Source organism: Pteropus vampyrus, unplaced genomic scaffold, assembly GCF_000151845.1.
Source record: "Pteropus vampyrus isolate Shadow unplaced genomic scaffold, Pvam_2.0 Scaffold436, whole genome shotgun sequence".
Classification (NCBI taxonomy): Eukaryota; Metazoa; Chordata; class Mammalia; order Chiroptera; family Pteropodidae; genus Pteropus; species Pteropus vampyrus.
In genome coordinates, this window is record NW_011889217.1 from 1,613,639 (window position 1) to 1,629,616 (window position 15,978).

A 15,978-nucleotide genomic window follows, 5' to 3' on the forward strand; every position below is an offset into this window, starting at 1 on the left:
TCTGGGCTTGTCTTTTCATGCATCTGTTAACAGTCAAAGTGCAAAAATAAAATAAAATATGCTGCATGGAAAAGGAAAATGGCAGGTGGGATAATAGCAGTGCTTTGGGAAGAGCTGGGGTAAGTAAATTCACACAATTCTCATCATTTCCCAAAGGTTTTCAGGTGTAGCCAGGTCTGCAGAAGATAGCTGATCCCATCTGTGCCTGGTGGGAAGGGAGAATGACCCTCCTCAAGCCCCTATACCAGTGGTCCCCAACCTTTTTGGCACCTGGGACCAGTGCTCCTATAAGAATCTAATGTCCAATGATCTGAGGTGGAGCTGAGGCAGTGATGCTACCACTAGGGAGCAGCAGCACATACAGATGAAGCTTACCTGCTGTGTGGTCTGGTTCCTAACAGGCCACAGACCAGAACCAGTCCACGGCCCAGGGTTTGGGGACCCGTCTTATACGACAGTGGGGGCTCTCCCACATCTCAAACACACATATTTACATCATTACTTTATTCCATTTGGGAGACCACCCCCAGTCATTCAGATGCATCCAAAGCAGGAGTTAGGGATCAGGCCACACTATGATTTTTAATTATAAAATAATGAAGTCCCAGATGCCAGTAGCTCCTGGCTGCATAGTGGTAAGAGGTGTGGCTGAACCTCTCTTGAAGATGATCCAGCACCCATGTAGTCCAGACTAGACTGTTCTCCAGTTCTCCCTGTGGCCAAGAGCCAGCATCCACAGCCTAGGCTACCTCTGCTGGGCCAGAACTAGCTGCCGGAACCAGGAGCTCACTGCACCATCCACTCGCATCACCAAAGCTAGGCCCAGGCAAAGTCCCACGCTGCTCACAATGAAGCCCATGGCTTCAAAAATGAACCTGCAAAGAATGGTGGAGAACATCAGGGGACCCTAGACCCCTTTTCCCTGCTGAGGTAAAACCCTGTCCACCCTGGATGTTCATTTTTTTTCTCCACACTTCACCACCGCCGCCCTCCCCCCCACCCCAACACCTCTAGTTCTCAAGCATATTCACTCACTTAGGGGCAAACACCTTCCAGACCATGAGATGCCTGCGGAGGATGGAGGCTGACAAGGCACAGGCCAGAATCTAAGGGAGGAAAGGAGGAGTTAAGTTACTTGGAAAGGTAAAGAGAAAGCAGGTCAAAGAGAGTTGCTGTAAGACCTTGTGAAGAATGGGGAGTAGGAATGTAGTGCATACCAGAGGAAAAAACCCTGGGCTGGGGCAACCACTTAGGAGTCCTAATTCTTTTTCTGGCCTCCCCATGACCCACTGTGTGACCTTGGGCAAACACTATTCATCTGGGCTGCTAACACTTAGGCTCTGCCTCCCAGGGTGAAGGAAGATGTCATAGTCACACCTTCTGCCTCCACAGGAAAGGAGGAGGATTCATGACCACAGCTCGGGAAAGAATCCTGACCATCACCTCAGTTTTTCCAGTCTGAACACGAATGGAATAATTCCTAAATGCAACCAGCAGGTTCCAGACCTAGCTTGTAGGGAGGAAACAATCTAAGACAAGGATTAAAGAGACCAAGGTTCAAGTTTCAATACTGCCATTTGAGGCCACAGTCTTTGGGCAACCACTTCACTTATCTGTAGCTCAGTCAAGGCTCGCTCCCAGGGTTTTGGCTCAGTATGAAAGAATGTGATGTATGCACATGAGAATGCATGCACTTCCTCTGCACCCACCTGAATACCAAGGACAAAGAGGTACTTGAGGCCCAGCTGCAGCAGTGCTACATTGAAGTGGTGAGGCGAATGTCGGAGCCTCATCTCCATCAGTGGCTCCTCCTCCTCCTCAGGCCTGACTCTGGCCTCAGCTTCATTCCCTGCAGGTTGCCGCCTCTTCCCAGACCCTTGACTCTCACACAGGAAGGGCCAGAGCAGGAGCAATGGGCAACCTACTGCCTCAGAGGAAGGAAAGGCTATAATTAATGAAGGACCTAGGGACCAGGCCACCTTGGCCCCCAACCACCCTAGTTGGCTCAGCCTCCAATTAGCACACACCAAGGGATGCCAAAGATCCAAGAAAATCATATCTCCCCACTCAAATCCAGGGGGTTCCTTTCCTTCTACAAAGTGAGTAAACAATGGAAGCAAAGGAGGAATGAGAAGGTACCTGCAAAGAGGAGGTGGGAAGCAAATGTGTTGGCTCCCACCAGCAAAGCAGGCAGCCAGGTGGAGGAGCCATGACCCTCTGGGAATCCCACAAAGGCTGCATTCCAATGGATGGCTGGAAAGACAGGCTGGTGACCCGTGGCATAGAAGGTCTGTGTGGCCATGAGGGCCCAAGCAGAGACTGCTTGCCATGGCACAGTAAAAGGACCTGGGAGAAGAGATATACCTCTTTACAGTCATATTCCATTCCCTAATCCATGGCCTACTGCCCCATGATCATATACTACTACTTCAATGATTATTCTCATACACACACACACACATGGCCTACTGCCCTATGATCATATACTACTACTTCAATGATTAGTCTCTCTCTCTCTCTCTCTCTCTCTCTCTCTCTCTCTCTCACACACACACACACACACACACACACACACACACACACACACACACCCATCACTCGTCTCCTATAGTCAGCACTCTGTTATTCTAATTCCCTCTCTGGCACGAAGTCCCATTACTCTAATCTGAACCCCACTGCTGTCACTCTCTTTCTCATATGTACACAGCTCACTATGACATTATATATTCATAATTCAACACTCCCATGACTGGAAAATCAGAATATGCACTCATGAAGATGCAGCATTTCTTTAAGAAATGAGTCTTGGAGTACTCGTCTCCCTCCTTCATGAACCTTGTTGGTCTTGGGAGCCAAGAAGAGGGTTCAATTACCTTGGCTACAAGCTAAATGAAGAGAGAGGACATCAGAAAGATCCTCCCAACTGTGTGGGGAATGAGACCCTGGGTCAAAGTGAAGAACCTGAAGAGCAACACTCCCTGAAAACAGAAGGGGCCAAACTCATATCCCTACTGTCCTTGGATGAATCAGGGCTAAGTATTTACCAGGGATGGTGATGGGTATCCCAGCAGCAAGCAGATGCAGGAGAAGGAAGCTCTGCAGAAACAGAAGCAGGAACACAAGGCTAATGCGCTCTGCATGCAATAGCAGAAGTGGGAAGGCCAAGAAGGTGAGGGCTGTGACCATAGCAGCTGAGTAGACACTCCCCAACTTATAGGCGGCCACAGTCAGGGGGCCCTGAGATTTGCTTCTCTCCAGCCGATCCCGGAACTCCTCCTGCATATGTCGGTAGATTTGAGGAACTACATAATCCAGGTCAGCCTGAGAAGTGGGAGGGCCTGAGAAGGGGGTGAGGACAGTCCTGGTCCTTGGAGCACCCATCGTAGCTTTCACCAGCACTGTTACAGGCCTCCAGAGCAACAGCATGAGCCCTGAAGCGGCCAACCCTGCCACAGCCCTAGGCAGCACAACTGACGCACCAGCAACCAAGGCCCGGAGACGTGGGGGTGCTTCATCAGCCCCTGATGCCAATGCCCAGTAGGCAGCAGTGCCCAGCACCATTAGTGGCAGCCCCCACCGCACAAAGAGCACAGGGGGCTCAGGGCTTTTGAGATTACCATAGCGGCGAAGCCACAGGCGCACAACAACTAACAGGGCCACCAGCGCTCCCACACAAGCTCCATACCACAAATTCTTGGCTCGACCACCCACAGTGGATGCCAGGGGGCTCAGCCAGGGAGAGGAGTGGCAAACAGGTGTCTCTTCAGGGCAGCGATGAAAAAACTCAGCTAGCCTTATACACAAAAGCAATGTAACTCCAAGCCCCAGGGCTTGCATGCTATTGTGCCGTGGCGGGGCTGTTGGGGTTGAAAAGCCAAGGCGGGGTATTGTGAGTAGCTTAGGCGGTAGCAGTTTGCCCTCCCAGTGAAGCTGGGCAACCAGGAGCAAGATGAATGAGCCCAAAAGGAAGCGGGTGGCCCTGGCCTCAGCTACAACAAAGCTATCAGAGAATAAAGCAGCAAAGCGAATGAGTAGGAATAATAGGACAGGCCCAGGGATGGGAAGCAAGGCTACCAAGGGCCTCTTTGACCCCCAACCAGCCCAAGCTTTCCACAGAAACGGCACAAGGGAGCCCACTGCAGCCATAGCCCCTAGAACTACTGGATCTAGCTTCAGCCCAGTAATTGCTAGGAGTCCAGCACACAATATGACCCCAGCCAGACCCCAGGCCACAAGTACTAGGAGAGGGCAAAGGTAGAAGCCAGGGGATGTTGCCCACTGGGATACAAGTAGGCAGAGAAAGCAGGCAGCAGCCAAGAGAGCAGCACCCCCTGCCATGCGGACCAGAGAGAAACGAGCCCAAGACTCAATGCACAAGGCCCGAACTCCTCGCAGGAATTGCTGCAGCTCAGTAATCACAGTCTGTAGTGCTGCCTCGGCCCCCTGGGGGCTCTGCAAAAGTCGCTGATAGTCAGCAGAGGCCTTGGAGAAGAGATTATGTAGCCGACGAAGTTCCGTAACTTGGAGGTCTTGAGTAGCAGCTGAATAGGTGTGAAGAAATCGGGACACCTGGCAGAAAAAGTCAGAGGCCAAGGGGAACAGGTCAGATATAAATTGGAACAGAGTCAAGGATAGGTATTACCAAAGGGAATACTTAGAATCTGTCCAGAAGATCCAAACTTTCCAGGACAGGGGAGAAGGAAGGGATAATGGAAGGACATGGCTACGGAGGGTGGGATTAAGACTGAACAAAGGACAATACAGTATGTCACTATGCTTCTCCCATGCCCACCCCAGCTCTGTTCCCTGGAAGCCCAGACCATTATCTACCTGCTGGGCATTGAGATGAAGAGCTGAGGCTTGGGCCAGAGCAGAGGAGTGAGGCTGGGAGTCTTCGACCTCTGCAAACAGCTCAACTATCACTTCCCCGATGTTCCCAAATGGGATGGGCAGGCCCAGCAGCAGGGCCAGTGTAGGCACAAGGCTGACTTGAGGAATTACCTCTGGCTCCTATAAAACAAGGACAGGGATTAATAGGTTAACCAAAGAGCTGAAGTCAGTGTTTGGGATAGAAGACATAAGGGCGTAGGTAGGAAATGAGAGTGGGGGATGACGAGGGGGTCATGAATTTGGGGGCGTAAAACAGAGGCATCCACAAAGATGCTGTCATCATGATGCAAGCTGAATACCTGGAGGCAAAGCACACCTCAGGCCTCACCTCTGGAGGTGCCCTGTGGAAGAGGGCTGTGGGACTGTACAGAAAAAGTGCAGCCGAGATCTCCAGTTCACTGTCTCCTCCATGGTCCCCATTCTTGGTCATCCCATGGTCCCCAATCACCACTAGCAATGTGTCATTCTCTAGACGCTCCACGACTCCCCTGGGGGCCAAAGAATGTGTCAGGGGGTAGGGACAAATAAAGGTTTTTCTCAGGTGCCCATTCACTCCCAGCTATAACTTCCATTAGTAGGGCCTAGACCACTGGCAGAGAGATATCTCTTCAGTAACAACCCTACTACCCAAAGCCACACACTGAGCTACTCAAGATGGATTAGGCCCCTAGCTTCAGAAAAAGCCCTAGAGACGACAGACTTCAGCCAGGAAAGAGGCTCCAAGGTAAGGAGTTTTTCTCTTGGGACCATGTAACCTGAGATTCTCAGACACAAACCAGATCTCCCAGCCAATATCCCACACTCACTGGATCACTTGGTCCATTTGGCTAAGTTTCTTGGCCATTTCAGGGTGGTGAGGGCCATGCTTGTGGCCACAGTGATCCACACCCAGGAAGTGAGCAATCAGCACGTCCCATCCACCACTGTCCACTGTGAAGGGGAGAACACTGAGCACGGGGGACTAAGGCCCACTCCTCAAACCCAGCCAGGCTCTGATGCTCCTAGGTCTAGGGACACAAGCCCAGGCCATCGCACCCATGGGAAGCTTAGAATTTGTGGACTAAAATAGCCCTCCCCAGCTCCCAGTCTTAGTCAGGTCTGCCTCTGGTCCTGTGCTCACTGGTTGGGTAGAGGTGTTCCAGAATGCCATTGTCCACTGTGTGTAGGTCTCTGACATTGAAGGATGGGAAGAAGAAAGCTTGTGAGAAAGCTCCAGGAAAAAGATCTTTCCAGGTATCATCTCCCATGAAGACCACACGCCTTCCTGCAGGGACATGAGAGTGGGTCAGAGACTGAGCACGAGTCAGGACAGGAGAAAAGGAGAGGAGGCCCTTTAAACACTCATCGGAAATCTCAACTATGCACCCTAAGGCACAGAAATCCCATCCAGCAATTCTTTATCCTTCAAGGTCTAAAATTTTCTGCCAGGAAGCTTTCCTTTATAACCATACTCTACTCCTTGTTTCTACAAATGACTCTGCTAGTTCTGTCTCTGGCTATCTCTGCTGCTCAGTATTTCCTGGGTGTATATTGTGTTTTCCAAGTCAGTGAAAGAACAGGGCCTGACCCTCTGCTCTCTCCTCCACACTTTTGAGGGTATCCAGGCCCACATTGTCTCTTCTCTCCTGCCCCTTTACTGAGAGTGCCTCAAAAGGAAAACCAACACCCCATGCAGATTAGAAACTCCAGAAGGACAAAGCCTGGACCTGTGTTTCCTGCATGCAGGGGCCTGGTCTCTTTCTCCTCCCCTGTCCTCTCACAGCGTAGTCAAGCATGCAGCTGGACACCCTAAGTTCTGGCTCTCTGACTTCTAAAGAATTTGCCAAAGTACTTCTGGCCTCCAAGGAGGCCCAGACTGACCTGCACTGATGAGTTGCTTAATGAGATTGTCTTCCACTATGGCGTAGCTGGCAAAGTTACTGCCGGCATCAATAAAGGTAGGCAGTGAGCCAGTGGTGAGGGCCTTGAGGCGCTGCATGGTGGTGGTTGGGGGATCAGCCTTAGATTGGTAGAGCCTGGCGTGGTGGGGCTGAATCTCAAGGATTCTCTGCAAGGAGCCCAGTTTGCCCAAGAAGGGCAGGGAGACAGAAGTCTCCCCAGGAACGTTTGAGCGCTGTGGCTGGACGAAGTCAAATCTCAGAGCATCTATCAGCACCAACACAAGCCGGGAGAATCGGGAATCCATCCAGCAGGCCCTGGGCTCCCTTTGGCTCCCCCATGGCAGGGACCCAGGGCCTGGGGGCTCTTGGCAGCTGCTATGGTTGGTGAGCTCCAAACGGGTGAGTAGGAAGCCACTGGTGAAGAGGGCAATGCCGGCGTAGAAGAGGAAGCAGATCCAGACCAGGAAGAGCAGCACTGAGATTTTCTGCATCCTGGTGGTGGCAGGGGAGTGAATTCATCACTGTGGGGCAAAGAACCAGTGGATATTCTGGTGCTTCAACACAAAGCCCAGCTAGAATCACTTCCTTTTGGAAGCCTTCCTGAAAATAAACAGTTCCATGCTCAACCCAATGCAATGTTCCTCTCCACCAGTTTTACCATTTTTCTGAAGGAGAGATCCGTAGACTATGGACACCAACCTGGAGTGGCTTTTTAAAATGCTGATTTCCAAGCCCCACCCCAGATCTACTGAATCAGGATTTCTGAACTGGAGCATAGACATTTACAAGTGGACTCCAGGAGATCCCAATGATGAAAAATACAGTCCGTGAGGGAAACTTATTCCAAGTCGTAGACTGCTCTCTGACAGCCTGTTTCTCCTCCTCTCTCTTTCCCAGTCTCAACACCCCTGCGGTGGCCAAGGCTCGCGGCTACTGGAGAACCCTGCGGACCAGACTGACGGTGCCGCCAGACGGAGACGGAGAGGAGGAGTCACACTCCGCTTCCGGACAGCTGGGATCGCCAGGAGACCAGAGGCACGACTTCCCCAGCGTAGCACGTCAGAGGCGCGGGGTCTAAAGTCGGTTTGGCCTCGATGGGACCTAGTCGTACAGATAGCTCTGCCTCCTCCCGGGGCTTCCTGCCCCCGCCTGGGCACCCTGACCCCGGTACTGGACACGCTAAGCTGTGAACTGGCGGGGGAGGTGGGGGACAGGAATCCCTTACTTCGGGGAGACCCTGGCTCACCTTGAACAGCGGCCCGGAAGTGCAGCCGAGGCGCTCGCTGCCTGGCACCACAGACGCGCGCGCTCTGGACAGAGCGGCCTGTTGGGGCCCCATCGCCATCTGCCGGCACCTCCGAGGAAGTTCGGCAAGGAGCGCAGTGCAGGCAAGAGGTAGAGTTTAATGGAAGATAATAATAATTTAGAATTCGGGTCAAGAGACTAAGCTAGAAGATGAGTTCAGGGAACCACTGTCCGTTCATGGTTAAGACTAAGAACTAGGCCTCTGGAATAAAAGTGTTTAAACCTAGCTCCTCCACACACTGTCATTATTGGGCAATATCTCTTCTGTAAATTAGGGATAATATTTATTTCCCCCTTTTCGCTTAGCTGACTCCAACTGATAGATTTTATTATTCTTCCTCTCCAAATCTCTCACTGAATCTTACAACTCAATAATAAAAAAAGCAAAAACTCCAATTTAAAAATGGGCAAAGGATTTGAATAGACGTTTCTCCAAAGAAGCTATGTGAATAACAATAAACACATGAAAAGATGCGCAACATTAGAAATACTAGAGATACCATTTTAAACCCACTAGGATGGTTATAATCAAGAAGACAAATAACAAGTATTGGCACGGATGTGGAGAAATTTTAACCCTCGTACACTGCTGTTGGGATTGTAAAATGGTGCAGCAGCTTTGGAAAACGGTCTGGCAGTTCTGCAAAAGGTTAAACATAGAGTTATTATATGATCCAGCAGTTCCACTCCCAGGTATATACCTAAGAGAATTGAAAACATATCCACACAAAAACTCAAATGTTCATAGTAGCATCATCCATAATAATCAAAAGGTGGAACCAGTGATGAATGGATAAACAAATGGTTTGTCTATAAAATGGAATATTGTTCAGCCATAAAAAGTGATGCTACTACATGGATGAACTTTAAAAACATGCTGAATGAAAGAAGCCAATCACAAAATGGCACATATTATATTATTCCATTTATATGAATATGTAAATCTACAGAGACAAAGTAAATTAGTAGTTGCCTACAGCTGGGAGTGACTAATAGATACAGGGTTTTTGTGATGGGTTGGAGATGGGGGAGTGGTGATGAAAATGTTCTAAAATTGTGATGGCTGTAATATAAGAGAACTAAAATGTTAAATCAAGCTATATTTAGAGAATGTAATATGCTAATCAGCCCTGCAGCCAGACCAGGAGGAAACCTGCAGTACAAAGGAAGATTTCTGCTGGGATTGCTAACAAACCATTTCCCCACACTGTGAAGGGAAAACAGAAAAAGTCTTTAAGTGGGGCTCTTCACAAAATAAAATCATTCATTCCCTATGGCTAAAAACATGGGGAACCTATGGATCAAAGGCTCGGAATTGCCAGCAGCTACATATTCTTACCTTTTCTTGCTATATAATCTTAATCTTTTCTCACTGTATGTATATCAAAGAAAAATGGGTAAACAAAGCTTTTAAACTATAATTCACAGAAACTGAAGAAAGATATATAATCTGAATTCCCCAAACACACTCAGGTTCTCTCTGTGCCTTTGCTCTTGTCTCTGTCCCTGTCTCTATTGTCTCTGTCCCTCTAAGTCTCTCTTACTTTTTGCCTCTGAGAGGAGACCATGCTCTGTCTACGGAGTGTTATCCCTTCTCTAATAAACTTTCCTTTTGACTCTAACTTGGGCATGTGTTTGAATTCTTATGCTCAGCCAAAGACGCTTTCTCAGTTCAGGGCTTGAGTTCCCCCAGTTGGGGTAATTTGCCCTGTCCTGCATCAGTTGCACAACTCTGAACATACTACAAATTAAGTTACACTTTAAATGGGTGAATTGTATGTGAACTACATCTCAGCAAAGCTACTATTAAAAACAAAGAAAAAACCTCTCCAGTGGTTTCTCATCTCAGAGTAAAGCCTAAGTTCTTATAGTGGTACTATATATATAACCCTGTAAGTCTACACACCAGCTCCCCACCTCCATCTGATTCATCTAGCTGCCACTTACTTCCTTAACTGTTCCATCCACTCAGCTTCTTTGTTCTTCCAGTTATGAAAGGCTTGCTCTGCCTCAGGGCCTTTACATTTGCCATTTCCTCTATCAGCTTTACTCCCAGATGTCCAAATTTACTCCCAGATTCCCCCGATCTCCATATCTAAGCTCAAATGTAACATCAGTGAGGCTTCCTGAAATCCTCTAATTAATATTACCCCACCTCCAAATTCCCCACCTTCCTTCCTTTCTTTAATTTCTTCTTAGCACAACTCATCAGCATCTTAAATACTATACATCTTATTAATGGTTTGTCCCTTCCAAATAGAATGGAAGCTCATTGAGGGCAGGGAATTTTGTTTTCTTCATTACTGTATCTTTGGTGTCTGGCACATAGTTGGGGTTCAATAAATAGTTATTGAATGGACAAATGAATAAGTTCTAATTCAGAAATATGTTGAATCATTCCTCTACCTCCATCCCGATGGCTCCTTACCTCTTAGTTCGGGCCTCCTCTCCCTCTCTGGGATCAATGAGGCAGCTTTGTCCTTCCAGCCTCTCATCTTTCCTTCAAATACCTTGTCTACATTGTAACAGAACAGCTCTATCTTAAGTAATGTGATTACCTTAATCTTAAAATTCTTCAATAGAAGGGGGTAAAAACCCTTATGAATCACCCCCTACCTTAAGGATAAAGTCCAAATTCTTCAAGACTCTTATCTCCCTGTGACTTGCCCCTTGCCATATAGTCACAACCCTTTAACACCCCCTACTCCATCCAGCCCCAGCATATAACTCTGAATGTTCCAACTTCTCCTGAGCTATGGGCTTTTGCATATTCTAGCCTCAAACCCTAGTTTGGTGAATGCATTAATTTTTCCAGCCTGACAACCATTTAAATAGGAAAATATATTTGCAAGCAATGCCTCCAATAAGGGGCTAATATCCAAAATATACAAAGAATGCATACAATTCAATAACAAAAAAACAAATAATCTAATTAAAAAATGGGCAGAGGACCTGAACAGACAATTCTCCCAAGAAGACATAAATATGGCCAACAAACATATGAAAGGATGCTCAACCTCACTAGCTACTAGGGAAATGCAAATCGAAACCACAATGAAATACCATCTCACACCTGTTAGAATGGCTGTTATCAACAGGGCAAGTGATGGAGAGGATGTGGAGAAAAAGGAACCTTCATACACTGCTGGTGGGACTGCAAATTGATACAGCCACTATGGAAAACAGTATGGAGGTTCCTCAAAAAACTAAGACTTGATCTACCATATGATCCAGCAATCCCTCTACTGGGTATTTACCCCAAAGACTTGAAAATATTTATCTGAAAAAGATAACATGCACACCAATGTTCATAGCAGCATTATTCACAGTGGCCAGGACATGGAAACAATCGAAGTGTCCCACAATAGATAATTGGATTAAGAAGATGTGGTACATATGTACAATGGAATATTACTCAACTATAAGAAGAGATGAAATACTGCCATTTTCAACAACATGTATAGATCTTGAGATAATCATGCTAAGTGAAATAAGTCAGATAGAAAAAGCTGAAAACCACCTATCACTTATATATATGTGGGATATAAATCTAACAGCAATAAACATGACAAAGATTCATGGACATGAACAGTAGACTAGTGTTACTGGAGTGTGGAGCGGGGAGGGAGAGTGGATGGGGTAAAATGGATCAAATATGTGGTGACAAAAATAAATCTAACTATAGGCAGTGAACATACAATGCATTATATGACTTATTATTTTGTTGTACACTTGGAACTTATTGGATTTTGTTAACCAATGTTACCATAATAAAAAAAAAAAAAATTTTAATAAAAAAAGAAAAAAAATTTTTCCAGCCTGAGCTCAATGGCAGAGTTGGCAACTTTGCTGCCTTCAGGCTGACATGCTTCTGCCCCAAGAATCCCTAGCCAGAATTTTCCTCTATCACAGCCCTTATCACTTTGTATCTGTCTGCTTCCTTGTTTGTCTTCCCTCCTTGACCTGGTATTCTGTGAAAGCAGAGACTGCTGCATCTCAGTTGCTTTTGTAACCCATGTCTAACACTGAGGTTGGCATACTGTAGACATCATTAAATATTTTTGAATAAACGAATGAGTATCAGTCCCTGAAGACCCTTTAAGGATTCAGCAGCACTACCCTGCCAGGACAGTCTTTTTCATGAAAAATCCCCAAACGCCTGCTCAAATTTACAGCCCCACACTTAGCAGGAAGAGGACTATACTCCCCAGCTGGCAGTTCAGTAGATATATGCCTTAATCCTTCTACCCTAACCCATAGCTTTTCCTGAAGACAGAAAAGATTATTTCACATTATATCAGGTTCATTCTTGCTCACAGAGAAACTGATTCCCAAGACCTGACAGGACTAGAGGGTGGGAGTGGACACCCAAGGAAAACACTGGAGACTTACTCAACTTCGTTCAGGGAGGACAGTTTCTGGTTTTCCACTGGTGAGTTTATTACATGATTAAATTCAAATAAAAAAATAATAACCAAAATCTCTCAACAGAGAGGCTAGAGTCAGAGTTTGGGAGTGCTGCTTCCCTGTCCCCAGCCTCTCCAGCCAAGCCCAGCTCCATTAACTCAGCTTGACTCGATCAAGTTCCTCATCAAGACTTCCATTTGTGCCCTGGACATCTCTGCTGTTCCTGCTGGAGACTGAGTCCTGGGCCCCTGGTACTGGGGCTTTGGTGAGGGCCCCATACACACCCATCGCCTAAAGAGAGGAACAGAGAGAGCCATGAGGACATACAGCAGAAGGTATAACACAATCTATCAATAGCTAAAAAGAAGATGGGGCTGTAGTCAGTCAGCTTGTTTTTAATTTCTCTCTCTCTCAAACATCAGTCTTATAAGTTTTGGAGTTGGTTTTAGGAATCGTACAAACTACTAGAGTAGGGCCACTCTCAGAATACTAGCATAGATATCTTTAAAAAAAAAAAAAAAAAAAGATGTTTCAAGAGCTTCCTTATCTTCAGGGATGTGTGGGATATCTCATTCTCAGAGATTTGTTCTCTACAAGGAATGAAAAGAGGTCTAGGTCTCAAGGCGCTCTGAAGACCTCTCTGGTATATAAATGGTGGTGGTGGTAGTGGTCGTAGGGTGGGGTCTCAGTCTCTGCCAGGTTCTCAGGGCACTCTAACCTGAGCCACCATACTGGTGACATCACCGGCGTTGGAAGGCAGCAGGATAGTATTGGAGTCCTTGGCGAGTTTGGAGAACGCGCTGACGTACTGCTCAGCCACGGTCAGTGAGGCTGCTGCATCTCCATTCTGTGGCCACAGTAGGGATAAAATCAGAGATTACAGACTTAAGAGAAGGGGGTATGGTAGAGTGGGAGAGTACAGATGAAAAGTCAAGTTTCTGAAAAGATGATATGCAGATCATAATAAAAGCTATCATGTAATCCTGCTCAAGGGAACCCACAAAGGCAGGAACTTCTCCCGAGGGTAGATAAAAGAACCTCTTCCACTGTCAATTCCTGCCTCCCATTCCCACCAGGGGCCTCTCACATGTTGTGTCAGAGCTGCAGCCAGGATCCGAATAGCTTCGGCTTTAGCCTTGGCCTTGGCCAGAACTGCACTAGCTTCTCCTGGAAAAGAAGAGACAGAGATTGACCCCTGAGGTCAAAGTACCCCAAAGTTCCTGTCCCAGTACCAATCTCCTCTCTTAGGCTCTACCCTCTGCTGACCTGCAGCCTGATTTATTTGTTCAGCCTTTTCTGCCTCAGAGGCCAGGATCTGTGCCTGCTTCTTCCCTTCGGCCACGTTGATGGCCGACTCTCGAGTCCCCTCTGACTCCAGAACTGTGGCCCGTTTCCGCCGTTCTGCCTCCACCTGGAAGCCCCCAGCAACCCCAATCGACAAGTCAGAGTAAACTCTCATAGACATTGGCAACTGTACCTATCACAAGAGGGAAGGGAGTCTAGGTCCCCATGCAACTAGAGCAACCAGAAGTCTTCCCTGGCCCCACCTGCATCTGCATGGACTCTTTCACCCGGGGTGGTACATGGATATCCTTGATTTCATAACGGAGGCAGCGGATGCCCCAGCAGTCAGCAGCCTGGTTGATGGCATCCACAATATTAGCATTCAGGGACTCCCGCTCCTGGAGGAAGAGAGATGTAAGAGCGGTGTAAGCTTCAACACACTCATGAGTCTAAGCTGAGAAGAGCCTCAGACTGATCTTAACCCCCAGAAAGGACTGACGCATGGCAAGCATGAATCTTCAAACCCTAACTCTGGCTCAGATCCCCTTACCCGGAAGACTTTGTCCAGAGAGAGTTTGCCAAGCTCTGATCTCATGGTTGTCTGAGCTAGCTGGGTGACAGCATACTCAGGGTCCTCCACACCATAGCTTGCCTGAAAGGAGCATAGATAGTGTAAGATGCTTAGATGTAAGATTTTAGTGAAGAGAGTTAACTCAGGAGCTGAATAAAGCAGAAGGCAGGTACCTTGTAAGGATCCATGATGCGCAAGTAAAGGACTCCATCAATTTGCAGAGTTACGTTGTCTGCAGATGCAGGAGAGAAAAGGAGGAAAGTGAGGCCTCAGGTCCCAATCAGCTCTTTCTCCTAAGCTCTGGATTTCCAGCAACTACATTCTAATGGCCTCAGAGCTCCCATGTCACCCGCACCCCTCACCAAGAGTCACAGCCGATTGCTCAGGCACGTTGATGACAATTTCCTTGAGACTCTGCACATATCGGATCCGGTCTAACACAGGAATGAGGATGTTCAAGCCCTAAGAAGAAGAGTCATAGGTCTTCAGAAGGATGGGGGTTGGGATCCAAGCTAGGCCTCAAGTGAGCAGGGAATCAACATATAACACGTCCAGAAAAGTAAAGGTTGAGGGTGTCAATGGTAGGGAAACCTGAAAAAATAGGAATGTTAGGCTGGGCGCCTGAATGGATGGGAGAGTCAAGGGAATGGGAGCCAGCAGAGTAGCTTTCTCCATGCAGAGAAGTGGAGCTGAGAGGATAGGTAGGAGAGATTCCCAAGAATGGGACTTGTGGGATGCTAGGGCAATAGGAAAAGGCAGGAACATGGCTATGACAGTCAGAAGCCTAGGCCCTGCCTGGTTTGGCCTCGCCTGGGGACTTGCAAGCCAATGGTGAGGGCAAGCCCCAAGGAGGTCCCACTCCCATCCCCCAATGTCGTGAGGGAACTGGGCATCAGGCTGCCTAGGGGTGGGCAGTAGAGGTTCTTACAGGCTCCAGGATCCGATGGAATCTGCCCATTCGCTCCACCACCCAGGCTTCCTGCTGTGGCACAAACAGTACTACGGTGTTTCGGGGCAGTCCGGAGGAGGCGCGGCGCGAAGCACGGCCAGAAGTCTGCACGGAGCCCTAACGGGTAGACGAAGGTTGACAGAGATCCCAGCCAGCTGGGTACCCCACCCCTCTAGGAGCCTGTTCCAAAGGAATCTCCCTAAACCGCCACCCCAAAGGATCCTCTGAGAGGAACTCACGTGAGAACCATGACCTCTGACCTCAGTTCTCCAAATTTAGAATCCCTCTCCTTCTTAGCTGAGCACCAAGGTGATCTCTGGCCCAACCTTTGAAGAAGGTTGCCTCGTTCTTACCCTGAGCAAAAGGGCCCCAGTTCCCCGCGCTGCGCGTGCCAGCATTTCCCACAGCCGCAGCGACCTCCGGAACCAACGAGACGCGGAGCAGAGCGGTCATTCGAGAAGCCCGGATCTGAACTTTCTACCTCCTGTTTTCACTCCGCCGGATGTACTTCCGGCCGTCTTTTCTCTTTCTCTCTCCCTCCACCCCCATTCCACACTCAGCCAATCAGCGTTACTTGGCGAAACGGTGCATCAAGTTGTTCCTTGGGAAACTCAGACCTAGAGAGTGCTGAAGGCTGGAGTTCTTTCTTGTTCTTGCTGATCAAGGCCAAGATCCCGGACATGGTGTCTTAA

General features: G+C 48.1%; 2 protein-coding genes across 4 annotated transcripts; both read right to left on the bottom strand.

Moving 5' to 3' along the window:
* Window positions 1-487: 487 nt before the first annotated feature.
* PIGO (phosphatidylinositol glycan anchor biosynthesis class O) lies at window positions 488-8,123 on the bottom strand. 2 transcript variants are annotated; one of them, XM_011381456.2, is made up of 11 exons: window positions 8,017-8,123; window positions 6,751-7,370; window positions 6,011-6,154; window positions 5,697-5,820; window positions 5,219-5,378; window positions 4,831-5,010; window positions 3,045-4,569; window positions 2,140-2,346; window positions 1,710-1,924; window positions 1,036-1,106; window positions 488-875 (listed from the first exon to the last, which is right to left on the bottom strand). In XM_011381456.2, exons 2-11 carry the CDS (start codon window positions 7,259-7,261, stop codon window positions 746-748), a joined length of 3,267 nt encoding a protein of 1,088 aa, XP_011379758.1. In that variant the 5' UTR covers window positions 7,262-7,370; window positions 8,017-8,123; the 3' UTR covers window positions 488-745. The 2 variants fall into 2 exon arrangements, with proteins under 2 accessions (XP_011379758.1, XP_011379759.1); XM_011381457.2 differs by lacking the exon at window positions 8,017-8,123 and adding an exon at window positions 7,470-8,010.
* Window positions 8,124-12,472: 4,349 nt separating this feature from the next.
* Window positions 12,473-15,800, bottom strand: STOML2 (stomatin like 2). 2 transcript variants are annotated; one of them, XM_011381459.2, is made up of 10 exons: window positions 15,640-15,800; window positions 15,266-15,403; window positions 14,700-14,799; window positions 14,511-14,569; window positions 14,317-14,418; window positions 14,030-14,164; window positions 13,749-13,893; window positions 13,570-13,649; window positions 13,201-13,329; window positions 12,473-12,773 (listed from the first exon to the last, which is right to left on the bottom strand). In XM_011381459.2, the coding sequence occupies exons 1-10, from the start codon at window positions 15,682-15,684 to the stop codon at window positions 12,636-12,638; spliced, it is 1,071 nt and encodes a 356-aa protein (XP_011379761.1). In that variant the 5' UTR covers window positions 15,685-15,800; the 3' UTR covers window positions 12,473-12,635. The 2 variants fall into 2 exon arrangements, with proteins under 2 accessions (XP_011379761.1, XP_011379762.1); XM_011381460.2 differs by having other exon boundaries at window positions 15,526-15,667.
* Window positions 15,801-15,978: the final 178 nt, after the last annotated feature.

Excerpts from the sequence above, each read along its gene's own strand:
- PIGO (XM_011381456.2), bottom strand. The coding sequence starts at position 7,261 with ATGCAGAAAATCTCAGTGCTGCTCTTCCTGGTCTGGATCTGCTTCCTC. Across the intron at positions 5,379-5,696 it reads CAAATGGACCAAGTGATCCA|GGGAGTCGTGGAGCGTCTAG; the intron begins GTGAGTGTGGGA and ends TTTGGCCCCCAG. Across the intron at positions 1,925-2,139 it reads TTCCCACCTCCTCTTTGCAG|TAGGTTGCCCATTGCTCCTG; the intron begins GTACCTTCTCAT and ends CCTCTGAGGCAG.
- STOML2 (XM_011381459.2), bottom strand. The coding sequence starts at position 15,684 with ATGCTGGCACGCGCAGCGCGGGGAACTGGGGCCCTTTTGCTCAGG. Across the intron at positions 14,419-14,510 it reads GCATCATGGATCCTTACAAG|GCAAGCTATGGTGTGGAGGA; the intron begins GTACCTGCCTTC and ends TGCTCCTTTCAG. Across the intron at positions 13,894-14,029 it reads AAGAGTCCATGCAGATGCAG|GTGGAGGCAGAACGGCGGAA; the intron begins GTGGGGCCAGGG and ends GGGGGCTTCCAG.